The 23,725-nt window shown below is 40.9% G+C and overlaps 1 protein-coding gene across 1 annotated transcript in view; it reads left to right on the forward strand.

Moving 5' to 3' along the window:
• The first annotated feature begins 1,070 nt into the window (after positions 1–1,070).
• LOC112643661 (zinc finger protein 211-like) overlaps positions 1,071–23,725 on the forward strand; it is a 35,676-nt gene continuing 13,021 nt past the window's right edge. Inside the window, exons 1-4 of the mRNA XM_035699536.2 lie at positions 1,071–1,321; positions 1,901–1,939; positions 2,561–2,687; positions 9,921–11,379. Of these exons, the coding sequence (XP_035555429.1) occupies positions 1,289–1,321; positions 1,901–1,939; positions 2,561–2,687; positions 9,921–11,379 (1,658 nt within the window). The 5' untranslated portion in view covers positions 1,071–1,288. The remainder of the gene's footprint in view (positions 1,322–1,900; positions 1,940–2,560; positions 2,688–9,920; positions 11,380–23,725) is intronic.

A 23,725-nucleotide genomic window follows, 5' to 3' on the forward strand; every position in this document is an offset into this window, starting at 1 on the left:
AATGCTTTTTCATAAAATTTGCCAGAATTTTTGTCTGTTATCAAATTAATAGGGATACTGAAAATTGTCAGGACACCTTCCTCTATATAATTTATGTATTAAATATTTTAATTGGGCTGCATTAAAAATATTCAGTATCATTTTTTAAAAAGGTTTTACCTATTAGTTGAGAGAGAGCATGCGCTGCACAGGAGAGCACAAGCAGGGGTCAGGGAGAGGCTGAGGCAGAGGGAGAAGCTTGTTCTCTGCTGAGCAGGGAGGCGAGGGTGGGCTCTATCCCAGGACCCTGGGAACATGACCTCAGCCAAAGGCCGATGCTTAACCGACTGAGCCACCCAGGTGCCCCTCAAATGATATATTTGTGACCGAAAGCTTCAGAATGCAATTTTATTGACAAACACCAAAAACGGTCAAGTACTTTTCTTTGTCCCTGAGCCAACCAACTGAAGCTCACAAAAGTGACTTTAACACTTCAGCCTGCATTCGTTTAAAGGGCAGTAAGATAATGTTTATTCGCTTCCAGCTATCAGTGGCTATCCACTAGAGTTGGCTTCATAGAGTCTGAAATGCGGAAACACCTCAGTAATCAGGAGCACCAAAGACGTTGAGGGCGCTTAAGACTTCCCAGAAGTTGGCCCACCCCTTTAAGAAGGAGCGAAGTCGGGCAGTCCCGGGTGGCTCTGAGGTTTAGCGCTGCCTTCAGCCCAGGGCCTGATCCTGGAGACTCAGGATCCAGTCCCATGTCAGGCTCCCTGCATGGAGCCTGCTTCTCCCTCCACCTGTGTCTCTGTCCCTCTGTTTCTCATGAGTAAATAAAAAAAAAAAACTTTAAAACAAAAAAAAAGGAGCGAAGTCCTTCCCCCACCCTAGAAGTATAGGAGGGTCATTTCCCGTAGGCCTCGCTTTTGCTGTGCGACCATTGCTCTGGGAGTTTTTGGTGTTGGGCGCTCCTCTTTCAGACCTGCCCTGCCATTGGAACTACATTACCCAGAAGGCTTTGCGTTGAGCGGCAGCGGTAATACTCCAATGAAAATCCAGAAAGGGGACGTTTCCGTCAGGACAACGTCTTGAGGCGGGGCTTCCGTCGTTTCCGTGGCGGTCATTTTAGCGGTTCCAGGGTCTTTGGGCTCCGTCCGACGATCCGGAATACGGGTTGGGACTCAGGCGACGGACAGGGAAGGCTTAGGGTCGGGAACATTCGCTGCCTGCGAGGCCGGCCTGGAGACTTCGGTGCCCGGGACGGCCGGGTCGCTCAGCTGTCATCATTTCATTCCGTCCCCCGAGTCCGATGGCGGCGCCCGCGCCCAGGGACCCGGCGCAGGTAAACGCTAGTTCCCCGGGTCCTCGCCGCCATCCCCCCACCCAAACCCTCAAGGCCCGACCGCGGGGCGCCTGCTCGCGTGCCTGCGGCCCCGGCCCGGTATCCGGGACAGAGAGGCGCCGGTGGGCTGGGGCCTCGTGTGTTAGCGCGGGCGTGCTGGTGTGCGGGAGCGGGCTGCAGGGGAGGGGCAGGGGCTGCGGAGTGGGGGCCTGAGGCGGGAAGACTCTTCGGTCGGGGAACAGGGAACGTGAGGCGGGGTCACGCCGGAACTGGCGGGCGGAGGTGCGGTACCTCTGTTCCGAGGGTCCTGGGACCAGTGGTCTCCGTTAAGGTTTGAGATAGCTTTCAGAGTACGCTCAGTAGAACCGATTGTAGGGGTGATGGGGACATGGAGCGGGGGTGGGGATGGGTAGGCAGTGAGTCGTTTTCCAAGGACACAGCTAGTTGAGAGCCAGCACAGAGGTTGGCCAATCTGCCCGAGGTTACCTGGCTCTGGTGCCCCGCAGGGACACAGGGAAGGCCTGAGCCCCTGGAAAGTCGCCATGGCCACACCCCTTGAAGACCTGCCTCTTCCCACAGGTTTCCATGGTTGCAGAAGTGTTTTTGGAACCTACACAGGTAAGTGGAGGTGTTCCAGTCCCTCGCTGGTCCTGTCCCACATTTTGTCCAGATTTGTGGTATCATGAAATTCTTCATCTGACATTCTTCCCAGCGCTTGATTTTGGGGCCTCTGAAGAATCCTAGCTTAGGGTCAAGTCTAGGCCTGAGTTTTTTATGGAGGGGTTCCCATTTGGGGCCATCAAAGGAAAGAGATGTGAAAGCTTATTACAAAAACAGGTGTTGGTATGTGGAACTGTTCAGAGATGAGGCTAAGTCCATTCAGGTAACTGCAGGCCTCCTTTCTTTCTGGTGAGAACAAACTGGCAGTGGGCCAGAGTCGAGCTTGGAATAACTGCCTGTGAGGTTAGGCATCTATCTGGAGGCAAAGGAAGGTCTGGATCAGAGGGAGGTGATCTTACCTGGATCATAAAACACTCCATCTGGTTAAAGAGTGGGAAACAGAGTGAACACAGCAGTTAATGAGAATATAAGGAAAGAGCAGACATCAGTGACACTAGAGTCTGGTATGTCTTCTGATTTGGGGGTCTTGGGAGGAAGAGGGACATGGGGTAGATGTGTAGGGATATGGGTCTTCAGGAGTGAGGCCATTCCTGGTTTCATCTGTCTCTATCTTGGCAGGGAAGTGTGACTTTTGAGGATGTGGCCCTCTATTTCTCCTGGGAGGAATGGGATCTCTTAGATGAGGATCAGAGATGCCTGTACCATGATGTGATGCTGGAGAACTTTGTACTCACATCCTCCCTAGGTAAGGCCCTCACACCCGCCCCTGTGCCTTGGGCAAGTTTCTTCCTTTTTCTTTTCCACAGGGACAGTTCTGTCTCCCATCTGAACAATAGATACTGCTGCTTTCCCCAATCCCTGGGTAGGTGCTATGGTTTCTAGGGCTGGACTGAGTGAATGCCTATTTCTTTTTATTGCCACACCACCTGCTGCTTCAAACCCTCACAGGGAAGGATTCAGGATCAGTAGTCTTAATGTCAGCCTAATGAATCTTCCCTATTGAATGGTCTTGGCCTCCTTGTGGAAAATCATTTGACCATATATGCAAAGGTTTATTTCTGGGGATCCCTGGGTGGCGCAGCGGTTTAGCGCCTGCCTTTGGCCCAGGGTGCAATCCTGGAGACCCGGGATCGAATCCCACGTCGGGCTCCCGGTGCATGGAGCCTGCTTCTCCCTCTGCCTATGTCTCTGCCTTTCTCTCTCTCTCTCTGTGTGACTATCATAAATAAATAAAAATAAAAAAAAAAAACAGTTTATTTCTGAAGGGTTTATTCTATTGCATTGGTCTATATTTGTCTTTATGACAGTATCACAGTGTTTTGACTATGATAGCTTTGGAGTAAAATTTTAAATCAAGAAATGTGACTCCTCCAACTTTATTTAGTCTTTTTCAATATTGTACTGGCTGTTTGGTGTCCTTGAGATTCCATGTGAATTTTTCTATTACTACAAAAAAAAAATTGGAATTTTGGTAAGAATTGCATTGGATCTGTAGATGGTTTGGGGTAGTGTTGACATTTTAACAGTATTAAATCTTTCAGATCTCGAATCTAGAAGTCTTTCCACTTACTAATGTCTTCTTTAATTCCTTTTAGCAATGTTTTATAGTTTTTTTGTGTTCATATTTTTTACTTTTTTTGTTAATTTCTAAGTATTTTATTCTTTAATACTATTATAAGTGGAATTGCTTTCTACATTTCCTATTTAGATTGTTCATTATTGGTGTATAGAAATACAGTTGGGTTTTTTATGTTATATTTGTATCCTGTTATTTTGTTGTTTTATTTTATTTTATTTTATTTTATTTTATTTTTTTAGATTTTATTTATTTATTCATGAGAGAGAGAGAGAGGCAGAGACACAGGCAAAGGGAGAAGCAGGCTCCATGCAGGGAACCCTATGTGGGACTCCATCCCGGATCCCGGGATCACACCTTGAGCCGAAGGCAGAGATGTTCAACCACTGAGCCACTCAGGCGTCCCAAATTCATTTATTTTAAAAGTTTTTTAATTCTTTAGGCTTAGTTTTTTGTGTATAATATATTCATAAGGAAAGGTAATTTTACTTCTTTCGTTTAGGGTGCCTTTCTTCCTCCTTTTTTTTTTTTTTCCTTCTGTCTAGAGCTTCCAATACCATTTTGAAGAGTAGTAGTGAATGTTGGCATCCTTCCTAACCTTGGGAAAAAGCTTTCAGTCTATCACAGTTGAGTATATTAGCCATGTTGTAATCTTTTGCTTTTACTATGTTTAGGTAGTTTCCTTCTGTTCTTCATTTGTTGACTATTTTCATCATGAAAGGGTGTTAAATTTTGATAGATATTTTTTTTGCATTAGCTGAAATGATTATATATTTTTTTCCTCATTCTCTGAATGTAATGCATTACATTGATTAATTTTTGTATGCTGAAGCATCCTTTCTTCTAGAAATAAATCCCAGTGGGTCATGATGTATAATCCTTTACTATGCTGCTGAATTCAGTTTGGTAGTATTTTGTTGATTTTTTACGTCGATGAATCATCAAGTATATTGGGCTGTAGTTTGCTTGTAGTGGCTTTGTCTGTTTTTTATTAAAAAATGGTGTTAGTTCTTCATTAAGTGGTTGGCAGAACTCAGGAGTGAAACCGTCAAGTCCAGGGCTTTTCTTTGTAAGGAGGTTTTTGATTAGTGATTTAGTCTCCTTTTGGTATTCTCTTATAATCTCTTTTATTTCTATAGAATTGTAGTCATGTTCCCAGTATAATTTTTCATTTTACTATTTTGAGTCTTCTTTTTTTTTTTTTTTAAGCCAATCTAGGTAAAAGTTTGTCACTTTTAGATTTCATCTTTTATTTATTTGAGAGAGAGAGCACAAGTGAGGTTGGGGGAAGAGCAGAGGGAGAGGGACAAGCAGACTCACTTCTGAGCAGGGAGCCTAATATGGGGCTCGATCCCAGGACCCTGAGATCATGACCTGAGCAGAAGGCAGACATTTAGTGGACTGAGTCACCAAGGTGCCCCTTATCAATTTTTTTTTAGAGATTTTATCCTTTTAAGTAAGCTCTAAACTCAACATGGTGCTTAAACTCACAACCCCAAGATCAAGAGTCATGCATGTACCACTGACTGAGCCAGCCAGGCACCCCGAAAGTTTGTCCAAATTTTGATAGCTTTTTGAAAGAACCAGCTTTCAGTTTTGTTGATTTTTCTTTATTGTTTTTTCCTGTCTCTGTTTATCTCAATTCTAATCTTTATTATTTCCTTTTTTTTTTTTTTTTCCTGCTGGTTTGAGTTACTTGGCTCTTTTTTGTAGTTCTTTCAGTTGTAAAGTTAAGTTGTTGATTCAAGATCTTTCTTCTTGGGACACCTGGGTGGCTCAGTGGTTGAATGCCTTTGGCTCAGGGCGTGATCCCAGGGTCCTGGGATTGAATCCCACATCAAGCTCCCTGTAGGGAGTCTGCTTCTCCCTCTATGTCTGCCTCTGTCTCTGCCTCTCTTTGTCTCTCACGAATAAATAAATTAAATCTTAAAAAAAAAATTCTTTTTAATGTGTTTATGGCAATAAATTTCCCCCTTTAGTGTTGTTTTTCCTTCTTCACATAATTTTTGCTGATACTGGCTTTTCATTTGTCTCTAAAATACTAAAGTATTTTCTAATCTTTCTTGTGAGTCTTCTTTGACTCATTGGTTGTTTAAAAATGATCTGATTAATTTTCATAGATTTGTGACTTTTCCAGTTTTCCTTCTGTTTTTGATTTCTAACTTCATCTATTTTGGTTGGAAAGATACTTTGCCTGACTTCTGTCTTTTTAAATCCAATAACATTTCGTTTGTGGCTGAGCATATGGTTTCTCCTGGAAAATGTCCCCTGTGCAATTGAAACAAATATATATTCTGTTGCTGTTGGACGGAGTATTATGTATATTCTGCTAGGTCTGGTTGGTTTATTGTGTTGTTCAGGTCTTCTATTTGCTTATATTCTATAAGCAAATTATTGTTCTATATTATTGAGAATGGGGCATTGATGTCTCCAACTATTATTTTAGAACTGTCTGTTTCTCCCCTCAATTTCATCAATTTTTGCTTCATAGGTTTTGATGGTCTATAATTTAACAGAGATCTTTATTTGGTTATAGTTGCATAAGTGTTTATAACTGTTATCTTTTCTTATATATTGAAACTTTTATTAATATATAATATTTTCCTTTTCTCATAACCTTTTTTAACATAAAGTTTATTGTCTTATACTAATATAGCCACCCTACTCTTTGGATTACCATTTGCATGGAATGTATTTTTCCAAGCATTCACTTTCAATTTACTTGTGTCTTTGGGTCTAAAGTGAGTGTCTTGTGGACCACACATAGCTGGATCATGTTCTGTTATCCATTCTACCAATTTTGTCTTTGGTTTAGAGAGTTTGGTCTATTTACATTTATAGTAACTACTGATGAGGTACTTGTATCATTTTGCTCTTCGTTTTCTATTTGCCTTGTAGTGTTTTTTTTTTTTTTTTTTTTGTCTCTCATTTTCTGCATTACTGTCTTGTGTTCATTTAACTTTTTTGTAGTGAAATGTTTTGATTTGTTGGGGTTTTCTTGTATACTTTCTAGAGCACTTTATTTTGGGGTTTTTGGTTTTTTGTGTTTCTTGAGGGCTTTTTTTGTTTTTGTTTTTAGTTAACCATGTGGTTCATTTAACATATAAAATTATAACACATAATTTGAATTTATACCGGCTTAGCTTCAATCATATTTTTTTAAACTCTGCTCCTGTACAGCGCTGTCCCCACCCCTTTTAGTTATTGATGTCAGGAAATTACATCTTGTGTGTGTTGCGTGTCCAAAAATTTAGACCTGTAATTGTTATTTATGCATTAATTTCTTTTTTTTTTTTTAATTTTTATTTATTTATTATAGGCACACAGTGAGAGAGAGAGAGGCAGAGACACAGGCAGAGGGAGAAGCAGGCTCCATGCACCGGGAGCCCGACGTGGGATTCGATCCCGGATCTCCAGGATCGCGCCCTGGGCCAAAGGCAGGCGCTAAACTGCTGCGCCACCCAGGGATCCCATATGCATTAATTTCTTAAACATAGAAAACAAAAAGTGGAGTTATAAAAGCCAAGTTACTAGCTTTTATAATTGTATATTTAACAGAGATCTCTATTTGGTCAAATGGCTTTTTTTTTTTTTTGAAGATTTTATTTATTCATTCATGAGAGACACAGAGAGAGGCAGAGGCACAGGCAGAGGAGAAGCAGGCTCCATGCAGGAAGCCCGACGTGGGACTCAATCCCAGGACTCCAGGATCATGCCCTGGGCCGAAGGCAGGCGCTAAACCGCCGAGCCACCCAGGCATCCCTGGCCAAATGGCTTTGAGTTACTATCTAGTGTCCCAAAGGACCCCCATTAGCATTTCTTGCGGGACACATTTAGTAGCAAAGAACTCACTTGGCTTTTATTTATCTGCAGGGTTTTAAGTTTCTCTCTCATTTTTGAAGGACAGTTTTGCCTGTTATATAAGGTTTCTTTTTTTTTTCTTTTTTCTTTTTTTTTTTAAGATTCTTTTCTTCCTTCAGTACTTGGATATATACCCCACTGCCTCTGGCCTCTGTGGATTCTGATGAGAAGTCTGATAATCTTTGGAGATCCTTTGTATATGATGAGTCATTTCTGTCTTGCTGCTTTCAAGATTCTCTCTTTGCCTTTTGCTTTTGAAATGTAGAGTATAACGTGCCAACTGTGAGTCTCAGTTTTTATCCTGGTTCGAGTTCACTGAGCTTCTTAGATGTTAATGTTTGTATCTTCTGTCAAGTTGGTAAGTTTTCAGGTATTATTTCTTCAAATAAGCTCTCTGTCTTTTTGTTTCTCTCTTCTAGACAAACACATTGCATATATTGGTTTATGATGGTATCCCACACGTTCTTATATTTTGCTCACTCTTATGTTTTGCTCACTCTGGTCAATGCTTTTTCTTTCTTTCCTCAGATTTGATATCTTCAAGTTTACTGGTTTCTTCTGCCTACTCAGAGCTGCTTTTGTACCCTCTAGTGACCTCTTTCATTCAGTTATTATACTTTTCAGCTCCAAAATTTCTTTTTGATTATTTTTTTTCCTTTTTCCATTGATATTTCTATTTTGGTCATGCAACATTTTCTTGACTTTGTCCACTTTAGCTCTGAGCATCTTTTAGACAGATGTTTTAAAGTCCTTTTTGAGGACTTGTTTGTTTTTTCTTTAGAATGGGTTAAACTTTCCTGTTCTTTGTATGTCCTGTGTTTTGTTGTTGTTGTTGCTGAAACTTCGACTTTTGGAGATGGTTATTTGTTTGTTTAATGGTTGTAGGATTCTCTACTGGACATGAGTCTGAGGTGTAAACTTAAAGTCTTCTCTGTTTTTTTCTGAGACTGTGCCTTTCCCTGAAGGGGAAAATCATGTATGATGATTTTTTTATATTCCCCCATATATGTGATTTTGAATATCCTAGTCCTTGAATTTCTGCTTCCCACAGGGGAATAAGAGAAACATGAAGGGAGGGTGGTGAGAGGGGATAGATGTCTGCCCTTTAAATCCCCTGTAAAATTGCCTGTGTCAGCGAAGGAGATGTTTTGCAACAATGGCTGCCCACCGGTCACATCTCCACCAGCAGAAGCAGTAATCAGAGCACAGATCTGTGTTACTTGAAGGACAGGGTCCTTATTTCCCACCCTGGCTCCAGCAAGCTACTCTAGGAAAATGTGCATGACTACCTGCTCTGAGTTATACAAGTTGGGAGATGGATAACTTATACAATGCTGAGAGCTGAAATTGACAAAAATGAAAGCAATTTAGCATGTTGCAAGCCTTCACTAGACTCTAGAGTTGCAAAATAGTTACATCAGACTGATTCTGTCAGTGCATTTGTGGTCCAGGTGAGGAGACAGGCTCCTGGTGCTTACTGTCCCACCATCTTCATTCTAGCTGGGCCTTGAGGTACTTTTTATAGTATCTTTTCTGATTTGTTGTGTGCTGAGTTGTTCCAGGCCAATATTAACCACTGACCTGTCCTGTCTAACCCTTAGAATTTGGATCTTCCAGATCCCATGCTGTTGCTCAGCTGGGGTTAGGGGAAGAGTCCCCTGTGCTTCACAGCATGAATATAATTCCAGTCTCCACAAGATGGGCCCAGAGAGGGCCTGACCCAGGTGAATGTCAGCTGGAAGAGAATGTGATGTCAGAGCTTTGTTCAAATCATACCAGAACCTGTCATATTTGACTTGTGTCTCGGTGCCATTGCTGGTGGCCACAGCTGACTTCTACCTTCCTTTCTCTCTTCTTGACACTTTGCTGACTTATCATTTTTATGCTTTTTCCAGCCCCAGGCTAATCCCCACCTCTCTGAACCTTTTTTCTCATTCCTCACACTCTTATCTCAATAGTGATTTTCAACACTGTTGTGTTCTAAGTGTACACATATCTTTCAATAATTTTTTTTTTTTTTAAGAGAGGGATGGAGGGGAAATAGAGAATCTTAAGCAGTTTCCATGCCCAGTGTGGAGCCTGATGTGGAGCTTGGTCTCAGATTGAGATCACAACCTGAGCCAAAATCAAGAGTCAGATGCTTAACCAACTGAGCCACCCAGGCACCCCATCTTTTTTTTAATTCTTAAAACCGGTTGCTTTGTTCCAGTCAGATTTTCCTACGTGTAGACATAGACATCTACATAGCACCACATGTCACCAGCAGATGTAATCGTGCAAAAAGGCATTAACAGTAGATGATGTGTTCACCCCAGCCCAACCCTTTCCTTGTATCCTGTGCCTAGTGAGGCCTTCCCAATTCTGTGACCTTGAGGACCCAGTAGTACAAATCAGCTGCTTCCAAAACCTAACCCCAACTTCCTTTTCCTGGAAACAGTTCCTTATACTGGTTCTTTAATTTGTCTGATGTACATTTGTAATGGATTTTGCCCCTTCCCAATAAAGTTGACATGTATTTCATCATCACTTCTTTGCTTTCAGGTTGTTGGCATGGAGTGGAAGATGAGGAGGTACCTTCCAAAGAGAGCATTTCTGTAGGAGTGTCACAGATTGGGACTCTTAGGTCAGGTTCATTTCCACAGAAGGCTCAGCCCTTTGAACTGCGTGGCTCGATCTTGGGAAACATTTTGCATTTGGCTGAACACCAGGGCACATATCTTGGGGAAAAACCATATGCATGTTGGAAACAATTCTTTGTAGCTGCCAACCTTCAACAATACCAGGGTCAGCACACTAGAGAGATACCCGTTAGAAGTCATGTGGACAGAGGTTCATTTATAAAGAACTGTACAGTCCATGTGTCAGGGAAGCCCTTTCCCAGTGAGGAGACAGGGAAGGACTTCTTAGCCAGCATGGGATTTCTCCAACAGGTCACTCCTACTGGGGAGAAGCCAAACAATGAGTGTGAGGCTGTCTTTCACAGTGGAAAAAGTCATCACAACTGTGGAGAATGCAAGAAAGCCTTCAGCTGCACAGACATACTTGCTCAGGACCAGAGAGTCATCACTAGAGAAGGACTTTATGAATGTGGCAAATGTGGGAAAGCCTGTACCCGAAGATGTAACCTCATTCAGCACCAGAAAGTCCACACTCGAGAAAGGCCTTATGAATGTAGTGAATGTGGGAAATTCTTTACCTATTATTCCAGTTTCATTATTCATCGGAGAGTTCACACAGGAGAAAGGCCGTACGAGTGCAATGAATGTGGGAAATCTTTTAGCCAAAGCTACAGCCTCAATAGCCATAGGAAAGTTCACACTGGAGAGAAGCCTTATGAATGCAGGGAATGTGGAAAATCTTTCAGCCAAAGGTCCAACCTCATTCAACATCAGAGAGTTCACACTGGAGAAAGGCCTTATGAGTGCAGTGAATGTGGGAAGTCTTTTAGCCAAAACTTCAGTCTCATTTACCACAGGAGAGTTCACACTGGAGAAAGGCCTCATCAGTGCAGTGAATGTGGGAAATCCTTTAGCCGAAGCTCCAGCCTCATTCACCACAGGAGACTTCACACTGGAGAAAGACCTTATGAGTGCAGTAAATGTGGGAAATCCTTTAAGCAGAGCTCTAGTTTCAGTTCGCATCGGAAAGTCCACACAGGAGAAAGGCCTTATGAGTGTGGGGAATGTGGAAAATCCTTTAGCCATAGCTCCAACCTCAAGAACCACTGGAGAGTTCACACTGGAGAAAGGCCTATTGAGTGCAGTGAATGTGGAAAGTCCTTTAGCTGTAAATCTAACCTTGTTAAACACCTGAGAGTTCACACTGGAGAAAGGCCTTATGAGTGTGGGGAATGTGGAAAATCCTTTAGCCAAAGCTCCAGCCTTATTCAACACCGGAGAGTTCACACTGGAAAGAGGCCTATTGAGTGCAGACAATGTGGGAAATCCTTTAGCTCCAAATCTGACCTCATTCAACACCAGAGACTTCATACTAGAGAAAGGCCTTAGATGTACAGAGATGTGCAGTTTCCTTTAAGATAATTACACTGGAGGAGAGAAGTTGTGAGGAAGCCATCTACCTAAATTTAAGCCCATACTACTGAAAATCCACAGTGAGGAGATCTCCCTTTAGTTGAAGAATGTGTGAATCTGTAAGGAGTTGTGTTAAGCTTCCTAACCTGTCCAGGGCTCTTGCCAGATTTATGTCAGTCTTGGCTTTTGTGGAAGTGTTTTGTCACATCTGCCACTCAGCAGGTTCACAGTGTGCATCAGATACGTTATATACCCCTGCAATGTGCTCAGGGAAGCTGACCTCTTTGCCTCCCCTTTTGCTGGAGGAAATCATGTTAGTCTTAGCCCTTATAGGGTCTTCATTCTCTTCTCTTGTAGAAGTTAGGGCATGGCTCAGTGGACCCAATCTGAGTTCTGCTGGTAACTTGCCAAGAAGGACCACATTTTCTAGGATGTGCTAGTTATGTGTGATACTCCTCTTGGATTTTCCTATCTTCCAAGTCACCAACCTGGGAACTCCCTGCCTAATATTGCATTGGACTTTGCAATAATAAAGAGATTATTTAAGCCACCTTTGATCTTGGAGTTCTATTCACTGTGTGAGGTGAATTGGAAACAGCTGGGCTTTTCAGCATTAAAGAGCAAACAGCTTTATTGGGGTTCCCAGTGTTTTTGTGCCTCAGAGATGACCATCTGATGAAAGAAAATAGCTCTTTCCAGCTTTGGCTTAATTTACATTGTTGCCTGAGGTCTCCTAGGAAAGACAGCAGGGCCTTATCCTAATTTGTGGACTGGCTATCAGGATTTTTTTGTGTGTGTGGGCTCAGAACACCGTGAAAAGTCAGGAAGTTGTGACAACCTTCAGTGCTTCTGAAAACTACATGAATTTTCTTTTTCACAGTGGATGTCACATAATGGTCAGTAGTGTTCAGGGGAATCTCTAGATCCTATGAATGAGCCATGTCCCCTAATTCCCAGAATTCACTAGGCTAGTGTCATGGTGAGAATTCAAGGCCCCGGAGAAACCATAATTGGTACAGTAACACTGCAGCGGAGAAGACTCCAGCAAAGTAGATGGCACGTGCCTCTTCTAACATTGCATCAACAAATGATCCAATGACTGTGACTGCAGGATCAGTGTGCACAGAAATTCTCAGGATCTCCATGTATGTGCATCTTTTGTGGCTGAAATCTTTGTCAAAGAAAATAAACTATCGGTTTTGTGGATTCCCATAGCCTTTCTGGTATGTTCACCTAAAGGCCATTTCTACACAGATAGGAAAACAAGCAGAGAAAGGAGATCCCTTAGTTCCTCAATGTGGCTCTGTGACCTAGCCAGCATTCCCGTTGACTTTGAAATAGATTTAATTGCTCATATTTGCTACCAAGGCAAGGCTGCTCCTCCTCCAAGGTTATTAGGAAAGAGAGTCAATATGGGGCTACCAAACCTGATTTTATGAAAAGAGAGAGAGATACAGGGTTTTGTGGTTTTTTGGGGGGGTTTTTTGGAACTATCTTACAGAACTTTATTCAGGTGTAGTTGTCATGCAAAATAGTGCACCTATTTGAGGTGTACAGTTAAGTTTTGCCATACATATAAACCCACAAAACTTGATCATAATCATGATTGTGAACATGTCTGTCACCCCTAATTTGCCTCATGTAATTTTATAATGTCTTTTCTCTCTACAGGCAACCTTTGACTTACCTTCATTTATAATAAATTTGTATTTTCTAGAATTTTATATGATCTGAGTCATAAAATGTTCATTTTTTTTTCCTGGTTTCATGATTTGTAATTATTTTGAGATTCTTCAGTGATGCTTACATAATTATTTTGCTCTATTGCTGCATAGTATCTTTAACATGGATATACCATTTGTTTATCCACTCATCTGTTAGAGGCCTTTAGGTACCTCGTCTTGGCATTGCAAATAAAGCTGCTAGAACATTTGTGTATAATTTAATATATATATATGTATTTTTCTCTTTTCTTGTGTTATAACTCAAAGTAAAATGCCTGAGTCATAGGATAGGTGAATGTTTGAATGTTTAACTTATTAAGAAACTACCAAACTGATCTAAAATGATTTTTTTGCTTTTGCATACCCACCAGGAGTGCATGAGTGTTCCAGTTTTCACACTCTTGCCAGCACATGGTATCAGTCTTTTCATTCAGTCTTTTGAATTTACCCTTTTAACAAGCAAGAAGCAATTTTAACTGCATTTCCCTAAGGATTTATGATGTTGAAAAATTTTTTCTTCTGTTCATTTGTCATCTGTGTATCTTCTTGATAAAATGTCTGTTCATATCTACTGCCTGTTTTCTTTTTTATGAATTGTGGCTGTTTTCTTTTTTATTAACAAAGAGACCATTTATTTTTGTTTCTCTGGTGTTTTTTATTATGTACAATGTAATGATTATATACACCACACACTTTTAAGTTTAATCTGAATTATTTACATGTTTTCTATTGTGTTCTTAAGTCTGGACTTTCAGTAATATATGTAAATCCTGGTTTGTAGTGTCTTTTTTTTTTTTTTTTTTTTTGTAGCGTCTTTCAAGTTCTCTGGTGTAAGTACTCCCACTATGGCCAATTTCAAACTGTCAGTGTGATGTCACTGAGCACAGTTGGGAAAAATTCCCAGAGGCACACCATTCTATTTTCCACACTTCTGATCCAGTAACTGCTAGTAACCTGTAGAACATAGATGATCATAAAGCATACTAAAATCATGAAGAAGTGACAAGTTTTAAAGATTTGTTTAATAGAGCTGTAGTTGGCAACTATAAACTGCACATAGTTAAGATACACATTTTAGTGTTTTGAGACATCCTTAAGACCCTTGAAACCAAAATTTCATTGAAAACGTAAAGATCTATGATACTGACAATAATTAGGTTAAATACTTCAGTTCAAGAAACAAAAACAAAGCAGGCAAGCTATTTGAAATACAGGAAATTCTTGGGAAAAAGTAAAACTTTGGTGTTTTTTTTTTTTTTTTTCACAAAGGATCAGCAATTACCAATTGAGATGCAATTTGCCAACATTTTATTTTGGGATCAAAGCCTGTTTTCATTATGAACCCTCTGGAAATTTAGATCTTCATTTTTGTTTACAGGAAAACTGAATAATCCAGCATAATTCTCAGCTTGGGGTTCCATAAAAGGATTGGGAAATCTCGATTTGAAAACATTCCAAAGGAACATTTAGAGTTTAAAGTGCTATTATCCTCTCAACATTCTTGATATTATCACCCATATTTAACTGAGGAGCAAGGCTTCGCTTCTAATTTCTAAATTTTTCCAGTGCAGATAAATTGTTTATTGAAATCTCTCATATTTCAGTTGCCCATGTTTGGTATGTTTTTTTTTTTTTTAATTTTTATTTATTTATGATAGTCACACAGAGAGAGAGAGAGGCAGAGACATAGGCAGAGGGAGAAGCAGGCTCCATGACCGGGAGCCCGACGTGGGATTCGATCCCGGGTCTCCAGGATCACGCCCTGGGCCAAAGGCAGGCGCTAAACCGCTACGACACTCAGGGATCCCGGTATGTTTTTTTAATAACAATATAAGCAGCACTCATGTTTGGAGAAGATAATAGCTGTCTATTGTCTCCCTGCCTCAGATCCAGGGCTAGGTCTCAGAGAACACATCTCACTAGCTGTAATCACAGCTGTCCCTGGGCATCTGGCAGGGGCTAAATGTGTTTGTGTAAATTTATCATGTATTTATTTTTTAATTTATCATGTATTTAAATGAGAACTTTAAAGTAAATTCAAAAATGAAATAAAAGGAAGCAGTAGGCAAAACCACAATTGAATCTTTTTTTTTTTCTTTTTTTTTTCTTTTTCTTTTTTTTCACAATTGAATCTAATAAGAGAAAAGAAACAAAAAGGGCCAGGAATCATTTTGAAGACATACCAAGAATATAACATACAAATTAGGTAAGGTTCATTAACTTATAGGAAGTAGCCATTTTGTTTACATCTGAGAAACCACAATAGATATTTAAGAATCCTCAGAGAAATGTCATCTCATGGTAAGTTACTGCTACCTTGGTCCCATCCATTAAAGTTCCTATACTCACATAATTGAAACAAATGAAGCCATTCAGTCATCTGCTGGCAAATATTTTGTTCTATATGTTCCATTCAGTGCCTAGTTCAACAACCTTTCAATCACATTCACTCTCAATGATGAATCCAACAGTTTATCAGTTTACTCAGTTTTCCATGGGATACCTTTGAAGTTCAGCCATCACATACAGCCTCTACTGGCAAAACCCTAATTAGTTTTAGCTGTCCTGAGGTACCCATATATAGCAGTACATTGATGACATCCTCCTGTGAGGGAACTTACTAGGCATACAAGACAAACAATCACTGTTGCACTTACAGAGAGTAGATGGTCTGTTGCCCCCATCCCCATAAAGTTCAGGGTTATGCCACTTCAGTGAGTCTTAAGTTCATCTAGTATGCCTAAGGGCCACTCTATTCCTGATGTTGCTAAAAGGCAACATCTAGTCAGGAGTTGAATGCTCCAATCAGTCTCAAGCAGGCCAACCTACTGAGTCTGGCTTCTGAAGGCAAAGTATTCTCCATTTACAAATACTACTAGTTTATTTGTGCACTCACCCACAAATCAGCCCGCTTTGGGGACCTTTACAACAAAAGGCCCTGGATTCAAGTCAGATGGCCATACAGCAGCTCACCTTTTACTTGCCTCCTGGCAACCATGTGGTGGAAGTTCTGGTGCTCACCTCCTATGTTTGTTAGAATCTGTCCTACTCATGCTGGCAGTAAGTTACCTGTAGGCTTTTCTGATAGAGAAAGCTGCCTTTTTTTTACTCCACATTACATGCCCTTTGAGCAACCACTGTTGGCTGCTTACTGAGCCCTTTTGGAGATGGAGGCTTTCAGAGGACCTGAACCTGTGGCACTCTGCCCTCAGTTACCAATTATTTTCTGGGTTATGAAGGCTACACCCCACAAGCTCAGCATGAACATCAAGGTTTTGATAAGGGATGGAGCCAAACCTAGACCCACTGGTGTATCCCACCTGATGGAAGAGGTGGTCTTACCTGTCCTCAGTCTCTAGCCAGATGCCACAGTGATGAAGGAGGGCACCCTTCTGGGTATGATCATCTCACTATCAAATGCTCCTTTGGCTCTCTGCCAGAGTTATTTGGCACCCTGCTAAATGCTGATTTGCTTAGCCTACACCACAAGCTTAGCCAAATATTCCTGGCTATAAAAAATACTTAATTTCTAATGCCTATAATAATCTTACTCAATAAATAGAGATTATGTGTCCAAGACTCACACACAGCAGTGTGAATAGCAGAGAGGTCAAAGAGAACTAAAACTGGACATATCTAATAAGATATTCCACTAAGGAATGCAGGTTCCCTCCAACCACATAGACCTGAAATGGGAACATCACCCAGTCCACACTAAGCCCATGTGGTTAGTGGGCCCTTAGTGCCTCAGGTTAAAGCACTCATACAAAACAAATACTATTGCCCAGCCTTCTGGCTTCTCATAGCTTGACTATACCTACTTTGAGTAGGTAATAGCATGGGCCTGGAACCCTGCAGGCCATAAGCAGACCCCATCTGGCAATGCAGCAGCCATCTGGTTATATTTTGGCACACTGACACCTATGGCCTCTTAAACACCACTGCTCTACCAACCACTAGTTAGCACCATGATTTTGTTCCCATCTCAATGGCAAAATGTTGTACAGTTGGACATGCCATAAGTTTCTCTTTCAGCTGACCAAACATGCTGAAGCCTATTCAGATGATCTTAAAGAAACGTTGGCCATAGCACTACCCACACCCTATTGATCTCTTTGGATGGATACATTTCCATATCTAAACCTTGATTGTTCTAGTGGCCTTTCCTTTTAAAACCAACTCAAACTAGTCAGGATGGTCACTATAATGTCATGACCAAAAATGCTTACTGACAATATAGAAATTCTTGGTTGCCCATGTCAAATGCTAAGCTCAAAATTTTAGCTCCCAAGGACTATTTTTACCCATTTCTGCAGGCATATATTGCTCCACCTCGGATTTCTCTTAATTTGACTTGCACCATCTCCATTTGGGTGCTAAATATAACCTTTTGACCCCCTGCCAAAAAAGTTCTGTATCTTTATTGTGGAGGTAGTTAATGAATCCACACATATAAAATTGCACAGGACTACACACACACACACACAAGTACATGTAAAATGGTAACTTTGGGAAAGATCCAAAGATTAAGTTCCTGATTTTGATATTAAGATTATGTCCGATGTTACCATAGGGTAAACTAAGTGAAAGATATTACAACTTCTTGTGAATCTATAATTATTTTAAAATAAGGCATTTAAAAAAAATCATGTGTTTATTGTGTTAAATCCTTCCCATACCTTCCCAGATCAGTCAGAATAAAATCCAGATTTTCATTATAGCCTATGAAAAACCATGTTCATCAGTCCCTTTCCCCTCATCCCTCCAACCATCACTCTCCTCTTCCAGCTCTACTGGCATTCACTTGATTCCACAAACAAGCCAAGCTCTCATTGACTTTGGGGTCTTGGCACATGCTTTTCTCTTTGCCAAGAATTTTCCTTCACCTTTGCACTGGGATGGGGTCTTCACTGGGCTGTATAATATCATCTGTTATTTAATGTCTGCTTCACATTCTGTGCTGTACAATTTTATGTTCATTATTCTTATTTTACAGACATGAATCTTGAAGCCTAGGGAGAGTAGACATGACCAAGGTCAGCCAGTTGGTAATGGGCACAGCTGTACCCACCATCAAGCACTTAGCTATTAGCCCTCTACCCCTCTTCACACATGAACTAGAAGAAAGTAAGATAAAGAGCCAAGAAATCCAGTTCTAAGCTTCATCTTTAGTTAAGACATCAAAATCTTGAAGTTAGGTTTACTTCAAAAAATAATGGAATAAAACATACGGAAATGCAAAAGACCTATAAGAGTCAAAATGTTTTCTTTAAAGTAGAACAAATCTGGACCTTAAAAATCTGATTTCAAAACTTAATATAAAGCTATGGTAATGAGAGTGTGGCATTATTCTGAAGAAAAAAAAAAGTGTGATATCCTCAGTCACAAAAAAAACCACAAAAACCCCTCAACTCTACCCTCAGAATATTCACAGATAACCCAAAATGGAACATAGACCTTGATATAAGGAATAAAAATATATACCATCTCAAAGGTAACATCGCAGTAATGCTTTTTCGTCCTTGCTTTAGGCCAAGATTTTTTTACATGGGAAAAAAACAAACACAAACCATAGAAGAAAAATATAAACTAGACTTTAATAAAATTTTAAAATTCTTGTAGTTCAAAAGATCCTGTCAAGAAAAGGAAAACCAGCTACAGACTACAAAAAAAAATATTTGCAAAACCTTTATCTGATAATAGATGGGTAACCAGAATATCTGATAAGACAAACATTAAAAATTAGGCAAAATATGTGAACACATATTTCACTGAAGATATATGAATGGTAAATAAGCATATGAAAATAAATTCAGCATTATTAATATTTAAGGAAATACAAATGAAAACCACAATGAGATACCACTACGCATATTCATTTCATGGGAAACATTAAAAGACTGACAGAACATTAAAAGTTGAAGGTATAGGGATCCCTGGGTGGCGCAGCGGTTTGGCGCCTGCCTTTGGCCCAGGGCGCGATCCTGGAGATCCGGGATCGAATCCCACGTCAAGCTCCCGGTGCATGGAGCCTGCTTCTCCCTCTGCCTGTGTCTCTGCCTCTCTCTCTATCACTGTGTGCCTATCATGAATAAATAAAAATTAAAAAAAAAAAAAGGTTGAAGGTATAAAAAAACCAGGACTTTCAGACACTGCTGGCGGGATTGCAAAATAATAACAATACATTTGGAAAACACTGGCAGTTAACAAAATTAATCATTCACTTATCATTTGATGTGAACTTCTACCTAAATATAGCCACAAGAGAAATGAAAACTTGTATTTACATTTTCCCAGAAACTTTATTCTCAAAGCCAGACACTAGATAACAAAAACAAACATCCATCCACAGATGAATGGTAAAAAATTGTTATATTTATAAATGGAAAACTCCATCAAAATAAGGGAATGAATTACGGATACAAGGAAAAAAACCATGAGTATCAAAAGCATTATAATTAGTATGAATGTGTGCATCATCTTTATCAATAACTGTCAGAGAGATCAGAAGCCCTCCTACATCTTTATCAATAACTGTCTTAGAGAGTACAGAAGCCACCCTATTGCGACGGGATGTTTACATCTAAAGAAAACCACATGAAGTTTGGGATGTGGCCCTGTGTGCCCAGTTCTGATGGGCCAACCTATCAGAAAGGAATACAAAATATGTTCCTCTTCCTCTGAACTGACGGCAGGAAGATTGAGGGCGCGACTAGGAAATGGGAGAGAAAAACTGATTCTTCTGTCTGAGCTCTACTAAATGCAAAAAGATTGAGGAGATGGGAGAGAGCTTTTCAGTTCTCACTGGTCATATCCACCAAAGTATCAATCTCCCTTTCCCGCCTGTTCTGTCTCAGACTCTGCCCCATCTGCTTCACTTTATATGAGCCGCACCATTTCCCAGTGTGGAAATTCTGCCCTCTCTCTGCCACTCCTGCCACCCTCTGTACATACATCCTCTGGTCACATCGTCATGGTGCCCACAACAATGGTCACCTGTGCATCCTTGTTCTTGTCCCCTGATTCACCCATAGTGTGTGTCTTTCTGCTGCATCCCTGAATTTCTTCTACCACCTCCTCTCACATGCCTCAGAGTCCAACAACTTCAGGATCTCATGTCCATGCCCAACTTAAACCACTGAAACTGCTACCCATGTGTCTTCTGCTGGGTCATCACAAAATTTTCCCCTCTTTTGGGGACTACTTGCATCTAGATCTTGGTAACTCTCATTTTCTTTATGTATTCCACAATAATGTTTAGTAGCATTACGTGTTAGCCACTGATTCAGAGGCATAAAGCAGAAGAATATTCCTTCCCACAGTTAGATCATGACCTTTACTCTTTAAAAAAAAAAAGATTTTATTTATTTATTCATGAGAGACAGAGAAAGAGAGGCAGAGACACAGGCAGAGGGAAAAGCAGGCTCCATGCAGGGAGCCCGACATGGGACTCAATCACGGGTCTCCAGGATCTTCAGCCTGGGCTGAAGGCAGCACTAAACCGCTGAGCCACTCACGCTGCCCAGACCTTTTCCTCTTCTATGCTTTCTACTTGATTCTTGTATCCTTTGCCTTTCAGATATCATCTTCAATCTTATCATCTGACTCACTAGTTAAGCCTTTAAATATCTCATTCTCCTATTTATTCTAACTAGTCCTATCTTTATAAACATTTTCCATGATAAATATTTTCCTATTTTTTTAAACATATCTTCTTCTTCCTATGATCTTTGTTTCTCTTCATCTCCGTGATTTTTAAAAAAGATTTATTCATTTATTTTAAAGAGAGAGCAAGCAAGCAGGGAAAGGGGCAGAGGGAGAAAGAGAATCCTGAAGCAGACTCGCCACTGATTGTGGAGCCCAACACAGGGCTTGATCTCACAATCCTGAGATCATGACCTGAGCCGACACCAAGAGTTTTTAACCAACTAAACAGTCCCGGCAACCTTCTTTGATTATTTTATCTGCTTGTTTGAATTTCTTTGTACTTGTCTGACATCACTGTTTTCCAGATGTCATATTCACTATGGTTTTTTGTGTTGTTCCCATATCTATGTATGTATGAGTTGTTCTACCTCATATGTGCATGGAGGAAAGGCCTAGGTCAGGCAAGTGCTCTGGCAGATGCAGTGAGTATGAAATGGGGAGGGGGCAGGGAAAGGAGCCCTGCTCCCAGTATACTAGGTCATCGGTTTGCAGCATATCTTGGCCAGGGTGCAGGCATCACCTAAACTGTCATCCCAAGGTCTGTGGGCTGAAAGAGGATGGCACAACAGCCCAGGGGCAGCTGGTCAGCCTGACTGAATGCTCCTCAAATCCTCTTGCTCTGATATTACTGCTTACTGCAGCACCACAAAAGGGAGGTAGTACAGGAAAGTAATGACTGTCCTGAGGCCCTGTAGGTGGTAAATGAAGCCACTTTCTTTAGCTTGTCCTCAGCTCTGGGCTCTCATCCAGACAAGTCTGAGATCACCTCGACTTCCCCATATATTGGAACAGGACTCTGGAACTTGCTGTCATCTGTGCTTCCCTATAACTTTTCATTTCTCTACCTTGAAAGATCACCACCCCTCCTGGACCCTGAAGGCGTCTTGATGTTTCTGCCCTATATACCCTTCTGCAGTTCAATTAATTCTGCCCTTCCTGCAGCTGCCATGTTAGTTTAAGCCACACCCTCTCACATTTGGAATATTCATTTCAAATAGACGCACAATTAATTAGAATTTCCAAGGGCCCAGATCTATATAAACCACTCAAGATACAGTATAGACAAAAACAAAAAGAAAGGAAAATTTCATCTGTGAGTCAGTTAAACTCTACGGAGAGTGACAGATAAGAAATAAGACAAGTAAGAATAATATAGTTTTTCTGATGAAGGTCATTTCTATGGAGAAAAATAAAGCAAAGAAAGTGACTAAAGACTGCCTGGTAGGAATGAGGCACTGAGATGTGACGAAACACATTCAGTGCAGGCCTGGAGAGAAGTGAGGAGAACTGTGGGTCCCTTTCCCATGGACAAAGGGAAGGGAGAATAAAGATGCAAGGTGGGAGTGAGGCTGCCAGTGGGAGCTATGGGGGGAGCTGTGAGGCTGTGGCAGAGGGGGCTGCTGAGGCAGACAGACCACTGGAGCCAGATCAACAGGTCTCTAGGCCACTGTCAGGAAGCTGGTTTCACACTGTGTCTGTGACACTTAGAGGGTGGTCCAAGGGCACTGTCCTTCTCCACACTTGCTCCTGTCTTTGGTGAGGAAAGTATCTAAGCAGAGAGTAAGTATATAAACTCAGAGCACATTACAGATGTTTCACGTCCTTTGAATCTGATGACATAAAAGCCCTTGCACTTTGTATGCCTTTGTTTTCTTGTTGGTTTCACATTTCTGTTCATTCATTTTTATTGTATTTTGTGAAACTGTGAGTCTGTGACATTTTGAGGAGTGGGTAAGTCCTTCACCAAGGGTGGTGTGTACTCAGGCAGAATGACTTTGGAAGCCACCAGGGAGCTTCTGCAGAGGAGGGATGTGGTCAGACAATTATAAAAGGGTCCTTGTTGACAGCTGCTTTGAGGATAGAAAACTGGCAGGAAAAAAAAAAAAAGAAAGAAAACTGGCAGGAGGAGAGGAGGCAAGGCAGGAGCCAACCCCACCATGGGATGATAAGAGCTGCACAGTAGAAGGTGAAAGTGGTGTGACTCTGGATATGACTTGAAAGTGAAGGTCAGACATGATGTTTGGATTGCTCCACAGGTCCCTTCCTTAAAGAAACCCATTCGATCTGCTTCTCCAACTCTCTTTCATGTTGTACTGGGTGGTCATTTCCACTACAAAGAGTCAGGAAACAGAAATGCTGAGTTTCCCAAAATCTATTCCTGCCACTTTTCCCTAGTGAGTACAGGCTGCCCCTCCCAGCCACATTTCAAAACAGGGGCCTCTCACCATTGTAATTCTTCCCTCTCTGACAGATGGGTCTTCACAATTATAGGATCTAGTTTTCTAACACAGAGACCAAAATACACATAGGATCCACTGTACTGCTATGTTCTGTTCACCTGTCTGATTATATTCTCTCTCTCTCTCTTTTTAAACTTTTTTTTTTTTTTCAGCTTCAGGTCTCTTCTGATTTGTTTAGAATATATTTCTCTGGGGCTGTTGTTGCCTTTTTAGTATTTTGTTCTCTTGTTCATCTATTTTTTCTCCAGACAGAACTACAAGATGGAAAAACTCACCTCAAGAAAGAGAACAAGAGGCAGTACTGACTGACAGGGACCTAATCAGTATGGATATAAGATGTCAGAAATATAGTTCAGATTAACAATTATAAAGATATTAGCTGGGCTTGAAAAAAGCATAGAGGACACTAGAGAATCCCTTTCTGGAGAAATAAAAGAACTGAAGTTTAATCAAGTTGAAATAAAAAAGGCTATTAATGAGAAGCAATAAAAATGGAGGCTCTAGCTACTAGGATAAATGAATTAGAAAAGAGAATTAGTGACATAGAGGACAAAATGATGGAGAATGAAGATGAAAAAAGAAAGATGAACAACTACTGGATCACAAGGGGAGAATTCCAAAGATAAGTGATACCATAAAGCAAA

This window comes from Canis lupus, chromosome 1, assembly GCF_003254725.2.
Source record: "Canis lupus dingo isolate Sandy chromosome 1, ASM325472v2, whole genome shotgun sequence".
In the NCBI taxonomy this organism is placed as follows: Eukaryota; Metazoa; Chordata; class Mammalia; order Carnivora; family Canidae; genus Canis; species Canis lupus.